General features: G+C 36.4%; 1 protein-coding gene across 2 annotated transcripts; it reads right to left on the bottom strand.

Moving 5' to 3' along the window:
- Positions 1-396: 396 nt before the first annotated feature.
- On the bottom strand, positions 397-7655 carry slc34a2b (solute carrier family 34 member 2b). 2 transcript variants are annotated; one of them, XM_060894276.1, is made up of 13 exons: positions 7557-7655; positions 7297-7354; positions 7087-7215; positions 6849-6977; positions 6464-6607; positions 6239-6350; positions 5369-5564; positions 4927-5022; positions 4492-4612; positions 3691-3858; positions 2601-2717; positions 2271-2395; positions 397-2168 (listed from the first exon to the last, which is right to left on the bottom strand). In XM_060894276.1, the coding sequence occupies exons 2-13, from the start codon at positions 7349-7351 to the stop codon at positions 1629-1631; spliced, it is 1932 nt and encodes a 643-aa protein (XP_060750259.1). In that variant the 5' UTR covers positions 7352-7354; positions 7557-7655; the 3' UTR covers positions 397-1628. The 2 variants fall into 2 exon arrangements, with proteins under 2 accessions (XP_060750259.1, XP_060750260.1); XM_060894277.1 differs by having other exon boundaries at positions 7547-7620.
- Positions 7656-18192: the final 10537 nt, after the last annotated feature.

Here is an 18192-nt window from a genome sequence, read left to right as displayed (position 1 = left end):
TCATTAACTACCACTGAGGTTTTTTAATATTTGCTAATGTTAGTATTAGCTTTTATCCATCATACTGAAAAATTATGTAATTTCTAAATATTTACATTAGAGTATTTTGTATTACGTTTTAAAAAATTCTTATTCATGCAATTTAGAAATTGTGTTTTCTATATATATATGCGTGTGTGTATATATATATATATATATATATATATATATATATATATATATATATATATATATATATATATATACACACACACATATACATATACACACACACATTATATATATATATATATATATATATATATATATATATATATATATATACAAAAGTATATATCTTTTTTATATACTTTTCTTTTCTGACTGGTTTAAAATCCTTATATACAATAAAGACAGTTTCATGTCTATCGTCTTTTTTAATCTGTATAAACAATGCACATATACAGTATACAAGAAACAGACATATATATTAGAAATATACATGTATATAAGAAACATACACATTAGACATCACCTAAAAGCCGTGGGCTTAAAGGGCAGCAAATGGAATTCTTTACAAATATAATTCTTTAAAATATACAACACTTTAAATAGTTTTAAACAAAATCCTTATGTACGAATTAGTAATAAAGGCCATCTGCATTTGCATTTCAAATTTGCACTTTACAGATATTCAGCCATACAATGCGAGCAGCTTCACAAGGGGACAAAAAATAAACATACAGAAAGCATAGTCTAGCTATGTTTAGCAGAACGTCTTCTGCCCCTTTTCCACCGAGGCAGTTTGAGTGCAGGTTCGGAGCCTAATTTAAAATCAGTTCTTTCTTTTTCGACACCCAAATCACCGCCTCTGACCCAGGAAAAGTGGTTCTTAAGTAGCACCAAAACGTTGCTGGTCTAGACTTAAGAACCGCTGGCTGGGGGCAGGGCTGGGGGCATGGTTACTGTTAGCACCTTTGATAATGTACCTTAAGTATACCAATGTTTAACGGATTTTTACTTTACCGCAATATGAACAATTATCAGCACACATGATAGTAGGTAGCTACATGCTAAGGCTAACTTTTTTCTGTGTTAATGATAAAATAATGTTATGTACTTTCTGTTATTCTCAATTACAACCTCCATTTATACAAATTACATCAAGCTGCACGTACACGTTGTTTTCGCCACGTTTGGATGCCAATGTAGGTTCGCAAAGCATTATGAGCATTAACAGTATAGCAACATACGCCATTGGTGATGTTGTGTTTGTGTTTGCCGCTGCTGCGCTAACGTTGCTGGGAAAGATGAGACGTATACAGTGACCTAAGACTTGGCTTTGTGATGGTTCTCTTAGCTCATGGAAAGGCAAACCAGTTCTTAGAAGGTTCACCAGTGAAACCAACTTCGAACCAGCACCAGCACCCGGTTCTTTCTGGTGGAAAGGGGGCATTCAGAAGCAGGAATCAGACACCTACAAGGCTTGCTCAGTCGGACCTGCTGTTGTTAGCACAGTTCCTTCTGGTCAGACAAAGAACCTTCTAGCAGCCTCGAGTACACAGTCTACTTCTAACACTTTGTGCAGCTCATCTGTAAAATGGTAAGATTTAATAGAGTCCTGAAATTGCTATAAACTTTTAGATATGCTACAGATTTGTTCCAGAGACTGTCTGAATCTGGCATTTCCCGTCGTCTACAGAAAGCGTGGGGTTGTCGTACATCTCCAATCCCCTCTTATTCTTCTTCTCCTCGTCCACTTCTCCCTTATGGCAGCACTTGCAGCAGCAGCAGCATCGTTTCCCACAGAAGCCCATCAACCTGGTGACGATGCGGTCCCACGGTTTGAGTGAGTGCAGTGGCTGGGGAAGAAAGTCCCAATTGCGAAGCACAGGAGGCAGGTAGTGTGGGAAGTGTGACTGCATGATGTTCACCACAACCACTAAGATCACCAGCACAATCACGGGCACGCCGACCCCCACGAGGACCTGCCAGCCAGCGATGGACAGCCCCAAAACCATCAAGGGCAGAAGGAAGAAGCAAAGAATCAGGTAGACGAAGGCAAACCAACGGTATTTGGCTGTTCGGTCACCCAGAGCTTTAGCCAGCTGTATAGGTACACGTGTGAAAGGAATTGGGTACCACAGGATTATACCAAAGATGTTGAAAAAGAAATGGCACAGGGAGATCTGCAAGGAAATGAGACTTGTCATGAGCTATGAATGACATTAAAGAAACCAGTGCACTACAAATGGAAGATTAATAAGTGTTATCATATTTGGAGGGCTAACCTGTAGCGAGTTGGCCAGTGTTTCTCCAGGACTTGCCATGGCAGCAAGAATAGCAGTGGTTGTTGTTCCAATATTGGAGCCAAGAGTAAGGGGGTAGGCTCGCTCAATGCTAATAACACCAATACCTTAAAAGAAACATGGAAAGCTTTTGAACTGATATTTAAATATATATAGAGAGATATTTTAAAAGAAAACTAGGACCAGAAAAATGAAAATGCTATGACTGATTTACACAATACCATTTAACAGACTTTTAAATGATTTGATAAGTGGTATAGTGCACATGTCTTTGTTAGTAGAAGGATTTAAAGTATTTCAGCTCAAACTCACCAACAAGAGGCGTAATGGCAGAGGTGAAGACTGAACTGCTTTGCACAATGAAGGTCATTCCTGCCCCCACTAATATAGCAAGGTAACCGGTAACCCATGCAAACGGAAAGGGGAAATCTGCAAAGAGGAATTCAGTGTTACTCTAACCACGTAGGCATGAATGTCTGATGATGGAAACATAAAAAAACACCCAACTGTCACCAGGTCACAAGATGATACAAAGAAACCTTGTGTAATCAGCATATCGTCGCTGTCGGGCGGAAACCTCATATGTCCAATTTTAGTCAATTTCATATTTTTTCACATATTGATGCTATTGGTCAGTCCCCACGTGGGTCTGTTATTTTTACAAGTTATTAACCAATCTAAAGTCTTGAAAATAGCTTGAGCGCAAATCTCTTAACTCCATTGGACACTTCAACTGTCCACCTCTTCCTCACTCCGCGGGAGAGCTTCACGGCATATTTCTCCTCAAGAAGAGTCGCAACGAATCAACACGTCTTCTGAGGTAAATGTCTTCAAAACACTGGGCTCAAAGAAAAAAAAATCTTGACCCCCGCTAGTTCTGGTGCTCGTCCGAGGACAGGAATTTAGTGCAAGACAATCCACTGCAACGCGGACTAAACCCTGTGCACTGCAGATAAGGTACAGCATTTTTTTCATTTCCTGAAAAATAACAGTTTTGGAGATACGAGGATTCCGCCTGACAGCGACGATATACTGCTGTACTCCGGTGTGTCGTGTACCTGGGCACTCTTGGTAACATATAACATGCTCGGATATAAATACAGAAACCCAAGTTCATATTATACCTGTTTAACTCATCAGACATCAGGATGAGGAAGCCTTCCAGCTATCAGAGACATGGTATCTACTCTGACATTAATCCATGTCTATCAGAGGTTTTACCGTTTCCTTTTCACAAATAGAATCAGTGCCTTAATGGTCCACCCAGTTTGTTTGCCAAATCAATACCAAAGCTGACCATATCCAACTAAATCAAATGTCCAGATTTAATATTAATCCTACGTTGCCTCGAGAACGTAATGAAGGCAAGCGTCATACAAGTTAATCATTTGAGCAGCCTTACCTGTATTAAGCACCTTCTTAATGACAACAGCAACCTGGCCCCTGAGCATGGAGTTGAGCAGCTTGACAATGAGAATGAGGCATGTACAGAGCACTAGCAGGGACAGAGCTAGCAGGATCAGTCCCACGGCCAGATCGGGCAGATTCGCCGAGACAAAAAGATGACTACCTGGAGCAAGAGAAAAGTTTCAGATTTTAAATTTTCAGTCAAAGGGAAACCAATATTTGGCTTCATCAGTTCTGAGCCTGGTGTTTTTCATAAGAGTATTAAAACATCTTCGAAGACCTAACATATGTCCAGTCAGTTTTATACAATTAAAACTATTTTGTGGAAAGATGATGTAGATCCAGTTCCATGAATCAGTGATAATTTTTACTATTTATAAATGCTGACTCACTAAAAGGCTACAAGATGGCAACATGGTTACAGGATGTGTATGTAAATGCTACTACAACCAACAAGCTGCGAGCAAGCTTAAATTTCGGCATCAATTCCAAACATGACCCCCAACCAAAACCTCTCTATTTAGCTGGGGCTTTTTTGTCTGGTTTCGGCTGCCTCAGGTAGTTCTGCCTGAAGAGAAGAATAGCCCCATTGAGCATGTAAGAGTAGAGTTAGAGGGAGGGGAAGATGGGGAAGATGTTTGCCGAATCATACGACACTGAAAGAAAACCATTGTCCTCCTAGTGTAGTAGTTAATGGGAGTCACGGTCTAATGGTCTGAAGTATGTATGCATAAGAGGATAAGAGGCAACAATCAACCTGCAACAATCCAACCTTCCTAAAAAGGATGTCACTCACATTTTTTTATGTTGATGGTCTCTGTTATGTTCTCCTGTGTCCATGTCTGGTTACCCTCCGTCCAGCACGGGACACCAACTGTGCAGTTTGCTTCCCCAGGAACAGTGATATTCATTAGAGTCTGAAGTACCAAGAAACATAACGTGTAAGTTCACGTTCATGTCACGAACATGTATTCAAACATAACAGCTAATACTCAATGGAGTCTGTGTTAAAGTCTATGCTACAAGTAACCAGTGTTTATCTCCATGTCTCCTTAAGCCTTTAAACACCTTTCATTGGGGCACAAAGGCTATTACACATTAACACAAGTCAAATGTTAAGCATATACAGTATAGGTTCAAATTCTTCTGTTTCCTTGTTACTGTAAATTTGCAGGAAATGAAAAATTGGACATCTATAGGTTGCATGTTTGCTAACATTCCCAGTCCTTACCGTGACTTTCATCTTTTTGCACCATATCTTGATCAGGCTCTTGTTCCGAGCACTGGGATCACCAGTGGCTATGCCACTGATGACAGAGCTGTCCAGCTACAAAGAGAGAAGAAGAAAGAGAAATATGAGTCACCAGACCAAATTCCAACTCCAGAACTGTTATTTAGATGGACCTTGTATAGTATACGGTTGAGGTCACATGCAGAATGAGATCACTAAATCAGACTCTAGAAGTCATGCAGTTAAATGAAAAACAAGCAACCATCCATAATAAATGTTCATATGAGATGTATTTGATTTCACTGATAGATATGCTCAGTGGGCTTATCTGAGTTCAAGCCATTCCAAGTTATTATTTTAAGTCACAATTGGGTCACCTCGTAAATCTATAGACGCTAAGTCCTTCAGTGGGTTGGTTTGGTAAATTTTTATTTTTTTTTACCTCAATGATGTTCTTGGTGAGTGGTGTAGTGATGACTTTAAGTAAATCTGGGGCGTCCTGGCCTGTCTGGATATGGAATGAGTTGATGATGAGTTTGGTGAGCTTATACAGGACACCAGTGGCTGCTTCCAGAGGCAGCAATATCAACACGGAAAGCCAGTTAAAAAAATCATGAACTGTGGCTCCAGCAAATGCCCTGGAACCCAAAGTGAGAAATATAAATTAGACCATAAAAAATGGTTATTTAATAAGAATCAGAAACAATCATGGCTGTTTAGATTTCAAAAATCATGAAACCTTATACATCAATTCTTTATGAATTAATTGGTATAAAGGCATTATATTGCAAATTGGCAATTCATTTGTAGGGTTGCTAGGTTTTAGAAAAAAAAACCCATATCAACTACATCTCAAAAAGGCTGAAACTACGTCCAGAACATTCAGGCAATAGACAAAGATGTCTATTGTTTCTTTGTTTCCTGTCTTTGTCTGGAAAAGAAGTTCACTGTGATTCACACAAATGTTTGATGTGTGGTATCTACAATGCACATATTTATCCTGTCCACAGATAAAAACGGTCATTTTGTATAATCTCTATAATCTGTTTTCCCCAAGATTTGCACTATAACTTATAAATTAAATGGTTCCGTACAATGTAAATATATTGTTTGTATTCATACTCTACAATTGATCTCTTTGTTTCCAGAACTTGATTAGCTTAAACTAATTATTTTGCACTAGCTAGAAAAAAAACGCTTTTCAAGATCATAGATTAGCCTTTTCACCCGCAATCTTGTCCCAAAGGTATCCCTGAGGGAGTTAAGATTCTCTGGAAGAGCAGTTTCTACAAATCTGGCATGTTATATCTACCTGCGGAACTCGTTACGATCTCCGGCCTGCATCACAGCCACGATGGTGTTGGTGATGGAGGTACCGATGTTAGCACCCATAATAATAGGCACTGCTGACTGCACCTCCAGTACTGGAAAAAAAAAAAACCCCACAAGAAAGTTATAAATCTCAGCACATGTTATACCCAAGACCATTCTTACACTTATTATTTGTATACTATGTTAAAATATAAAGTGGACTCACATCCAGATGACACCATGCTGACCACAATGGATGAAGACGTGCTGGAGCTCTGAACCAACACCGTAACCAAGACACCAATCACAAGCCCTGCCACAGGGTTGGACAATACCACATTGTCTTGAAAGATATCTCCAGCTGCTTTTCCTGTAAAAAAAAAAAAAAAAGAAAGAAATGTCACCTACGCCTGGACATGTATGTCTAAGCAAAATAAAAGATAAGAACATTTTTAACACTCTACACATTAACCACATTAACGACAGTTGGTGCAGATAGCAGTAACTAGCTGTACAGGTTGTGACCTTACTCTAACATTCCATAATAATAATAATAATGAGCTTTTTTAAGAACATAATTAAAATCCCAGTGAAAAATTCTTCTCACTTACCACCAACAAGCTGAAACGCCGAGCTCAAAATGTCCAGGGAGCAAACAAACATGTAAAGGAATCCAAGCAAGACAACAAGCCTCGCGATCGAGAACATGACTCGGAGCACTTTTTCTTTTGTGTCCAGTTCTGCGCAGAAGATAGAAAAATGAAAGATTGTTTCATGCCTAACATTCCTTCAGACACAAGCTTCATCTTTGGAGACTGCTGATCACCAGAGAATGGCGTGGCAGCTCACCTGACCATTTCGGCCCCACATCCTGGAGCTCAGGAAGATCCCATGGGTTAATCGAATCAGAATCTAAATCCACAAGAGCCACAGTGGAGTACGCTGGAAGCACCACGGCATCTTTGGACGAGTTTGTGTCTGTTTAAAGAAACAGAAATATTATGGGTCATGCATGAGGAAAGGAGAAGATGGAGAAAGAAGAAAGGGCATTTCGTTTACCAAGATCTGGTGGAGAGACTGAGGTGTCACTTCCAATCTCAGGCCGTGGAGCCATTGCCTGGTAGGTAATATAACACATCAGTCCCTGCCTGTACACCATAGTACCGCCATTTACGTAACATTGTGTCATTTATGTGCAACAAAAAAAATTGGACACATCTCCAAATACCATTAAAGTGCTTTGTGTGTGTGTGTGTGTGTGTGTGTGTGTGTGTGTTACATTATAAAATGAGTAAATAAATATATATACCTGTTCTTACCTGTCGGATGAACCTTAAAGCAGATTTAAGTCCTGAAACAACTGAACAGTGTTCACCTGAAGTACCTGTCGGATTCAGTGCGCGCGCTGCTTTTATACAGCACACCTGTCGCACGAGACACCCCCCTCCCTCCCTCCAACCAGCGCGCGCACTGCGGCCGCACGGAGGCACGTTATAGATTTACAAGCACCAATAAAGAGCCTTTGGACAATGTTCAGATTTTATAGTGTAATAAAAATGTTGTAACGCTTTTTTTTTCCAAGTTTTTTTTTTTTTTTTTTTGCTCCACATGGATTTAATGTTTTAATCATCGGAAAAGATTTATTAGTAGAAATATGACGTGTTTCTTACAACACCGCGCGCCCCCTGCTGGTAGAAAGAGAAAGTAAATCATTCTCCAGATCTAATCCTTAAGGTTGGGAATTTATTGTTTAAAAAAAAAATAAATAAATAAAAAACAACAATAAAAAGTTTTTTTTACAAGAATTTAACTTTAAAAGTGATTCATTTTAAAAGAATTTCAAACTTGTAACGTATTACGGCGGTTTATGTTCGACTGTGATGTGTTATTATGTCACGTATTTATTATTGTGTGTCATTTGTAATTTTGCATTGTCATTGGTTTGGCTGTACTGTTATTTATGTGCTAGTGAGTCAGGTATTTATTATTGTGTCATTTGTGCTATCACAATGTCGATTATGTTATTGTACTAAAAAATCTGTTTATTTCTTAGACTTTTAATTTATGCCATGCAAAAACAAAAAAAAACCTACTACTACAATAATAATGCTAATAATAATGCTAATAATAATGCTAATAATAATAATAATAATAATAATAATAATAATAATAATAATAATAATAAATGGCTGCCCACTGCTCCGGGTGTGTGTTCACTGCTGTGTGTGTTCACTGCTGTGTGTGTTCACTGCTGTGTGTGTTCACTGCTGTGTGTGTGCACTTTAAATGCAGAGAACGAATTCTGAGTATGGGTCACCAAACTTAGCTGTATGTCACGTCACTAAAATTCATTCATTCATCTTCTACCGCTTATCCGAACTACCTCGGGTCACGGGGAGCCTGTGCCTATCTCAGGCGTCATCGGGCATCAAGGCAGGATACACCCTGGACGGAGTGCCAACCCATCGCAGGGCACACACACACACACTCTCATTCACTCACGCAATCACACACTACGGACAATTTTCCAGAGATGCCAATCAACCTACCGTGCATGTCTTTGGACCGGGGGAGGAAACCGGAGTACCCGGAGGAAACCCCCGAGGCACGGGGAGAACATGCAAACTCCACACACACAAGGCGGAGGCGGGAATCGAACCCCCAACCCTGGAGGTGTGAGGCAAACGTGCTAACCACTAAGCCACCGTGCCCCTTGTCACTAAAATAATTAATAATAATAATAGTAATAATAATAATAAATTAACAGAAGGAAAAATCTTCAGGCTCTGAGTTTGTTAATCCTGCTTAAATCTTTAACTGTTTAAAGAGCTCTCTTATAACCCAGTAATTATTTGTTCTACTCGTTTGATCGCATGTATTAAGCCTCTCATGCTTAAAAACCTCTGTGTCTGGCAATTTATATAGCTAGACACACACACACACACACACACACACACACACACACACACACACACACACACACACATATATATATATATATATATATATATATATATATATATATATATATATGTAGAGTGAGAGAGAGAGAGAGAGAGAGAGAGAGAGAGAGAGCTATATTTTAATGAGGCAATTTTCCTCACTATAAGATGAGGAAAGAACCTGTGTGTGTGTGTGTGTGTGTGTGTGTGTGCGCGTGTGTGTGTTATTAAAAACACTGTAGATTCAATCTAGTAACTGTGGATCCATAAAATAATAAACATGAGATTAATAATGTAATAAAAAAAAGAAATGTCACCTACGCCTGGACATGTATCTCTAAGCAAAATAAAAGATAAGAACATTTTTAACACTCTACACATTAACCACAGTAACGACAGTTGATGTAGATAGCAGTAACTAGCTGTACAAGTCGTGATATATGCTTTTACATATACGTTTTTTTTTCCAGAGAATGGCGTGGCATCTCACCTGTCCATTTAGGCCCCACGTCCTGGAGCTCAGAAAGACCCCATTGGTTAATCGAATCAGAATCTTAAATCATCGGAAAGATGATTGAACGTGTGCAATTTATTAGTAGAAATATGACGTGTTTCTTAAAACACCGCGCGCCCCCTGCTGGTAGAAAGAGAAAAAATAAATCGTTATCTAGATCTAATCCTTCTTAAGGCTGGGAATTTATTGTTTAAAAAAAAAAACATTTTAAAAAAACAATAAAAAGTTTTTTTTACAAGAATTTAACTTTAAAAGTCATTAATTTTAAAAGAATTTCAAACTTGTAACGTATTACGGCGGTTTATGTCCGACTGTGATGTGTTATTATGTCACGTATTTATTATTGTGTGTCATTTGTACTTTTGCATTGTCATTGGTTTGGCTGTACTGTTTTGCTAAAAAGTATTAACCGTATGAAGACTTCTGGGACATCATATCTATCTATCTGTTTAATTATAAAAGAATATCAATTAAATAATTACATTTCTATCTTTTAGGGACCTTTTCTGGACCCTAATTTGACATTACATGTGAGCTTTATTAAATGTATTAATTGTGTCATGTTATTAGTTTTATGGACAGTTTAAACATTAAATCTACCAGTAAACACAGAGACAGTTCGAGAATGAACTGTAAAACCTTAAATATGTGCTAAATATGCCTGATTAGAGTAACACATATTTTGGCCTTTATTTTTGGATTGTTTTGAATAAAACAAAAGTATGTAATTAAACTTGTTGGATTTCTGCCTACGCTGTGTTTAGATTTTTAAAGCTTTGTAACGAAGGTGATAATATAACAATTACACTTATTATATTTTATATTTTTACATTTTACATTTACAGCATTTGGCAGACGCCCTTATCCAGAGCGACGTACATAAGTGCTTAAATCTCTAACATTGAATACATTAATGCTGGATCACTAAGTTACATACTTAAGATACCATGAGTTTAAAACATTTGTTTAGAGTTACAATGAAAAAGTGTCAAAGAGTTTTTTTTTTTTTGTTTTTTTTTTTTTAAATGCAAAAGACAAGGAAAGAAATGCTAGTTGAAGTGTTTCCTGAATAAGTAGGTCTTCAACCGCCGCTTGAAAATAGCCAGTGACTCAGCTGTCCGGACCTCTAGGGGAAGTTCGTTCCACCACCTTGGTGCCAGAACAGAGAAGAGTCTTGTAGTATACTTGCCTCTTACCCTGAGAGATGGTGGAACCAGTCGAGCAGTGCTGGTAGATCGGAGGGTGCGGGGTGCAGTGCAAGGAGTGATGAGGGCTTTGAGGTAAGAGGGAGCTGGTCCATTTTTGGCTTTGTAGGCCAGCACCAGTGTTTTGAATCTGATGCGTGCAGCTACAGGAAGCCAATGGAGGGATCGCAGCAGCGGGGTGGTATGCGAGAACTTTGGCAGGTTGAAAACAAGCCGTGCAGCTGCATTTTGGATCATTTGCAGAGGACGGATTATATATTATCTTTATTATACCTATTGACCTGTGTGATGTCTTATCATAGTGTAGATGCTTCAAGGACACTAACTATTAGGACGATGACTGATTAAAATAGTTTAGTGGGGATTAATAGAACGATATAAATATCTCTCTCTCTCTCTCTCTCTCTCTCTCTCTCTCTCTCTCTCTCTAAGCTTAAGTTAAAATATAAAAATAAAATCCCAAATTAAACAATCAAAATCTGCTTTAAAATATTTTAAAAAAAAAAGATTTTTAGCATTGGTTTCAGAAATAAAAAGTTGATTGAATCAGCGAGGAAAAAATAAAAAAAATCCTCCAACATTTAAATGGCCTTGAAATCTCAGTCTTGATTCCTAATTGCTGAGTTCCTTTGCTTCAGATGTTCACAGGTCCGTCTTCATCTACTCGTTACTCTGATGTTGTGTCTTATTCTCTGTTAGTCTCAATTTCAGTCTGTACTCATCTTTAAGTCTTTGACCCAATCAGTTTATACTTATGTACTGTGGTATCCCCGAGTCAGTCCCTGATCCTGTACTGTTTAAGGCCAGTGTGTATCATTGCTGCCTGCACTGCTCTCTGATCAGGGTTTATCTCTTATCTGCTGCTTTCCGTACATAAACTAAGGGCATTGATGTGTTCAGATCTTCTTCTGCTCATCTCCCTGCCCTGCCTTGTTCACACCCTGTTAATTTTCCTTCATGTCTTTTTCCTGTACTCTGTATTACGTAATCATTTCAGCTTTGTTTCCTTATTTGTTATTTCCTAGTATAGTAACATATTATAATAGAAGATCTTGTCCAGCTTTGTTTCACACTAGTAATGGATTGACCTGCCTTAACCACATCTTGGACAATGACTATGTTTCATGGAAAATACAATAAAAAATCTTGGCACTAGTTTCATCTAGCTCAATCTCTCTGAATTTTTTTTGATACTCTGATGGAAATTGTTTAATTTAAGACTTTACCATCCGCTTTGGCATTGCATAAATTTGGATAGGACATGTATATCATAACAAGACAGATCCATCTGTGAAATCTCACCATACTAACAAGCTGTTCAAATAAAACATATTTCGTATCTTTTTTCTTTAGTAGTTTATGACATAATCTTTTGTAACCGGATAGATAAACGCTTGCATTTTATTGTGAGTTCAGTTGCAATTGTAATAATACTTGTTTTGCTAATTCAATGCTAAAACAAAACTTGATACATAATAAAATGCAGGAATTTTCAGGAACATGTACTACACCTTGAGATAGTGACTTGAGGGAGGTTTTCATGTTAATGTTGAAAACGTTACAGTTTTTAAGAAGACAATAAAACGTCAATCATGAAATCAACTCCACATTAAAATAGCTCTTTATCGCTTTGCGGGTTTTACGACTGTACTCAAGTCATTATGCTCGGTTGCTGATTAATCTCAGATAAGGTTCTGTAGATATTCTGTATTCATATTTAATACTCATACTGTCTATTGTATAGTCTGTATTATCTTGTCTTGTATAGTATAGTGTTATTTAGGTCTGTACTTTTGAGAGTCACAAACAGCTGGAACCAAATTCCTTGTGTGTGTCAACACACTTGACCAATAATTCAGATTCTGATTCTTATAAGTGTGACCTGTTTGATGTGCGATGAAATGGAGTGATATTGATGGAGTGGAGTTCTGATGCCCTTTGAATCGTGCATGCCTGCAACCTTATCAGCTAATTACAATAACGATTAATATTCATTTATAAGCCACAAACCATCATCCCTCATGTGACTTTCGAGAGATTTAAAGACAAAAGTTGTCATTATCTATGCCAGATAATTCACCGGAGACTCTGTGAGACGCAAAGACGCCACTCTTGAACCCAGATCTGACCACGAGCGACTCCTGTGGACTTTAAATATTATTGACTTTAAATGACCGATATTATCTGCTGTGATATTGTCTCTTTGGAATAATACCATGCCTCATAAATTTATTAGATATAAGGTGCACTGTAAAAACAACTCATAAATCTGTTTTTAAGTATCTACTTGGTAGCATAATTATCAGGGGTAATTACTGTAATATTTAACTCTACTCTTGCTTGAAATTTAAAAGAAGAACTCAGAATTTCAGAAATCTGTTTGAATCCTATACTGTTTGTATTTTATTGTTATTTACATTTACATTTACAGCATTTGGCAGACGCCCTTATCCAGAGCGACGTACATAAGTGCTTAAATCTCTATGTTACGACCCCAAATGATGCTTAGGGGTATGGTTGGGATGTAACAATATGAACTGATTATAAAGTTAGAGTTCTGGTGTGTATGTAGCAATCAAGGACACAAACAACAAATAGTGGGCAAAACCTGTCTCTATTATCATACAAATGGTGGTGACAAAGGTGATGTATTGTTATTTCCACGTAAGAACAAAACAAAGATATTGCACAATAATGACTTTCAACAAAAAGATTGCTCCACACAAAGACACAACACAATGAGAAAAAAGCGAACAGATTCAGTGAATCAAAGACAAAACAAACAAAAAGAAAAAAGCTGTTTTTTCTGATAGAAAGAGATATGTGTGTTATATATTTTTAAATCTCTTGCTAGCTAGTTACCTCCAGTTTGATTCAATACAATAAATGAAGCAGGCTAGCTAGATATTTAAAAAAAAAAAAGAATTAATGTAGCATTGTTGTTTATGTTGTAGTCCTGCTTCTTTATGTGTATTTTTTATTTTTCGTGTAGCTAGATATCAAATCTTAGCTAACTTTGTTTGGCTGCTTGTTGCAGTTTGTTAAAAATCAGCTGAAGCTGCTCACCCGAAACCTCAGTAAAGTCATATAAAACATGAAAAAACATATAAAACATTCACCACACAAGGCCTTTTTTTTCCTGCCGTTGCAAGATAATGTTTTAGTAAAGTTAATGATAGTGTATGCTTTATTGTGTTTTTACAATACAGTCACACAGTGTTATTGTAGCCACACAGTAAGGTCATTCATTTCACACAGTATAATCAAAGTACTGTAAATATTTTCACAGAATTCCACCCAGGCTGTTGTATTTAACGGTATAACAAGCGTCAGGTACAGTGTTATAACTCGTTCAGAATAAAACGATAGAAATGAATTGTTCAGAGCATGTGGTTTAATTTCATTCACTTCAAAAGTCCACAATAAAACATCTAGAGGGTAGACAAAGCATAATAATAATAATAATAATAATAATAATAATAATAATAATAATAATAATAATAATAATAATAATAATTGTGGTTCTTTTGAAGATCGAAGGTTAAAGTCATCCACAGTGTCATGGATGTGATTATGGTATGAACATTTCTAAGGAATTTGTAATCTGATATTCATAAAATTGCATAGAATTCAGAATTGCAAAATATTTTTTGTCAATTTTATTAGATGATTCTATATAATTCAATACTCTCACTCATTTTCTATGCCGCTGATCTTAAACAGGGGTCCTGGAATCTATCCCTGTAAACCCATTACAAGACACAGTCACACACACTCACAAACCCATTCGGACACTACATACAATTTAGAGTTGCCAATCAGCCTATAAACCATGTCTCTGGATGGGGAGGAAACCGGAGAACCCTGAGTAAACCCCTGAAGCACAGGGAGAACATAGAAACTCCATGTACAAAGAGTGGAGACGGGAATCAAACCTGGCGGTGTAATAATGTACATCGTTTGTCTAATTTTCATCCAAGTTTTCATATTTTGTTGCTATAATTTAGTGGGAGATGTTTAAAAAAAAAATTCAGATTTTATTTCTTTATAATTACATTTAATGCCGGCGCCTTTTTTCTCTCATAAAGTTAAAGAGGAAAAAAAACCTAACAAAATAAAGAAATAAATAAATAACTGCAGATTGTCAGGGTAACAAGAAACTAGAAAGAGAAAACCTGTTGTTACGAACACTGGCACTGGAGACTCCTTCCATCCATGTTAAATAAACATCTCCATTAAGTAAACTGATCAGCACCATATCAATAATTATTTCTTTTCGCTTTTTTTAACTTTAAATTCGCAGCGTCCGCTAAACAAATCCCGGTGTAAGTACATGAAGATGGTTCCACCATCTCTCAGGGTAAGAGGCAAGTATACTACAAGACTCTTCTCTGTACTGGCACCAAGGTGGTGGAACGAACTTCCCCTAGAGGTCCGGACAGCTGAGTCACTGGATATTTTCAAGCGGTGGTTGAAGACCTACTTATTCAGGAAACACTTCAACTAGCACTTCTTTCATTCTTTTGCATTTAAAAAAAAAAAACAAAAAAACACACCTTTGACACTTTCATTGTAACTTTGAACAAATGTTTTAAACTCATGGTATCTTAAGTCTGTAACTTAGTGAGCCAGCATTAATGTATTCAATGTTAGAGATTTAAGCACTTATGTACGTCGCTCTGGATAAGGGCGTCTGCCAAATGCTGTAAATGTAAATGTAAATGTACAGTATGTTACTATAAAAACGCTAACATTAAAAAAAAAGCACATTAATATAAACTTTCGATTAGTGTCTGAGCTGCTGTTATGTTAGAGATATTAGTCAACACTTTCCGACTCAGCGCACTTTATTTAACAGAATGTACACCACCTTTATCAGAACTTTAAATGTTTTCCAAAATGTAAATGGTGTCTGAAACTTGGCTAATGTTGCTAATGAAGCCTGAAATGATAGCAACCAGATTAGCCTAATGCAAACTGTGTACATGTTTTGAACAAAGTCTGTCATTTCTATGATCTCTGAAATTTAAGATGTGGAAGAATGTGCATGAAAAACATAGTTTTTTTATGTAAGAAAATAAAAGTAAATGGGTGCTTTATTATTTGGTCTAAATCGTGAAACTATAAGCAGAAAGTGTTTTCATTGTGCTGCGTTCAGAACTGTAGGAAATGATTCACAGAGTGTTTATTAAAATAGGCAGGTTCAATAAGTTCGTGATCGCGGTCATCCAGGACAATCTCACATTAAACTCCAATACTAAACTGCAGCTCATAAACCGCTCTCCTCGGCCAACGAGTCCAAACCAGTCTTTCTCTCATTGTCAGTGTGAAATGAAGGCAAAGGTCATGGCCATGTCGTGTATTACGACACAACTGACCAAAGTAAATTTCTCTCTGCAATGACGATCAGTTCTGCTGATATTAATTATGTGGTAAAACGAGCAATACATCAAAGCAAGTGAGCTGCTGAGCTTTTACTCAGAGTAAATGAGAAACAAAATCAATCTGGGGAAAGTTTCTGTATCTTGGGCATCTGTTTCTCTGCTCTGCTCTGAATACTACATTATATTACATTAAACACTATTTATAGAGAACATCATATTCCACAACAGCATGACGTTATGCACAAGTCACTTAATTTTTTAGTTTAGGATTAACCTGAAGCAAATATTTACATCATATATGGTAATTATAAAACACACACACACACACACACACACACACACACACAAACACACACCACACACATACTTGCAGCTATAATTTTACTGCGATACGTGAAGTGGAGCCACATGAGGTAAAGTATAACAGGAATCTCCCTTCACTCTAACAAACAAAAGCTCATCCGTCCAGTTACAAATCAACCGTGTGGAAGCTAAATAAGTGAAATGATTCTCCCTCGTTTGTCAGCGAGCAGAAAAATAAAACAAGTAATCAAGTAAACAAGTAGAGCTTTATAGTGGAGTAAAAAATTACAGACATTACTAGATTACAGACATAGAGTAAAATAGAATCAAATGAATAGAAGGGTATAAACATTTACAATAGTACATCAGTATGTGCAGGTATATAGAATCATTGTGGAGGAACATAGAATAAAATAAAAAATAGAATTAAAATAGAATGTGCAACGAATATAGAAATAGAATACAGTATAACAATGACAACAAAGCAGACTGAAATTAAACTTAAAAAGAATAGGATATAAAACAATATGAAAATACAGCAGAATAAAAGAAATAGTAACAAAGATGAATAAAAAGCAATTAAGCTGACTTGTTGAAAAATAGAACTGAATTAAAATATGTAAGATAAAAAGTAATAGAGTAGAACCGTACAGAACATAAAATAATATTATTTAAAAAAATGTAAAAAAATATATTTTTCAAAATATTATTTTATTATTTTATTTTAGACTAAAGAATGAATGTAGCAAAACAAAATCTAATTTAATGCTAAAGTACAATAGAATAGAGCAAAATAGAATAGAAAAATCTATAAAACTATGCAAACAGAGTGAACAAAAAAGAAAAAGAATAAAATAGAAAAACACAGAGATGAATACATGTTATACTCACTGAACTAGTGTGCAAAAAAATATGATGCAATAAAATGGATGAACAGGACCAAATATAGCAAATATATAAAATACAAGTATAGTAACAAAGAACGAAATGAATGTAGAACAGAAAAGTTGCAAAAATAGAATAGAGGATTCAATTTGAAGATTAGGGAACAGAAGAGTGAAGAAAACAAAATTAGTCTAGAATATAAAATAAAACAAAGTGAAAGTAGTGTAATGAAAATAAAACTGGAAAAAAAATGGAACGTGTAGAATTAGAATGGAATAGATATTAAAATAGAGAAAATATATGGCTGTTAATCCGAGCAAAAACAGAATTAGAAACTTGTATATAAAAAGAGAAAAGTAGAATATAATTAAATCTAATATCTCAAATCTAATGTACTGAAATAGAGATAGAATGAAATAAAATAGAATGAAATGAACAAATGAAAGTAATTATACAAATTAAACAGAATCGAAAAGGGTAAACATAGCTAGGAAAGAGTTGCCCTTTGTAATAATGTAGCTCATAAAGAGATTAATGAACAGCTTGATTATATGCTAATTAACAAATGTGTGTGTGTGTGTGTGTTAGAGCATGGAAAGGGCTGATAGTATAATCTACATTCACACTGCAGCGCTGCTCAGAGAAGTAGAGATGTGAGTTAATCAAAAACTATGGTGCTTTACAGTGTGATGGAAAACACACACACACACACACTCACACAC

The sequence above is a fragment of the Tachysurus vachellii genome, chromosome 19, assembly GCF_030014155.1.
Source record: "Tachysurus vachellii isolate PV-2020 chromosome 19, HZAU_Pvac_v1, whole genome shotgun sequence".
NCBI lineage: Eukaryota > Metazoa > Chordata > Actinopteri > Siluriformes > Bagridae > Tachysurus > Tachysurus vachellii.
Note: the sequence above shows the minus strand (reverse complement) of the source record. Positions and strands in the feature narration are given on the sequence as shown.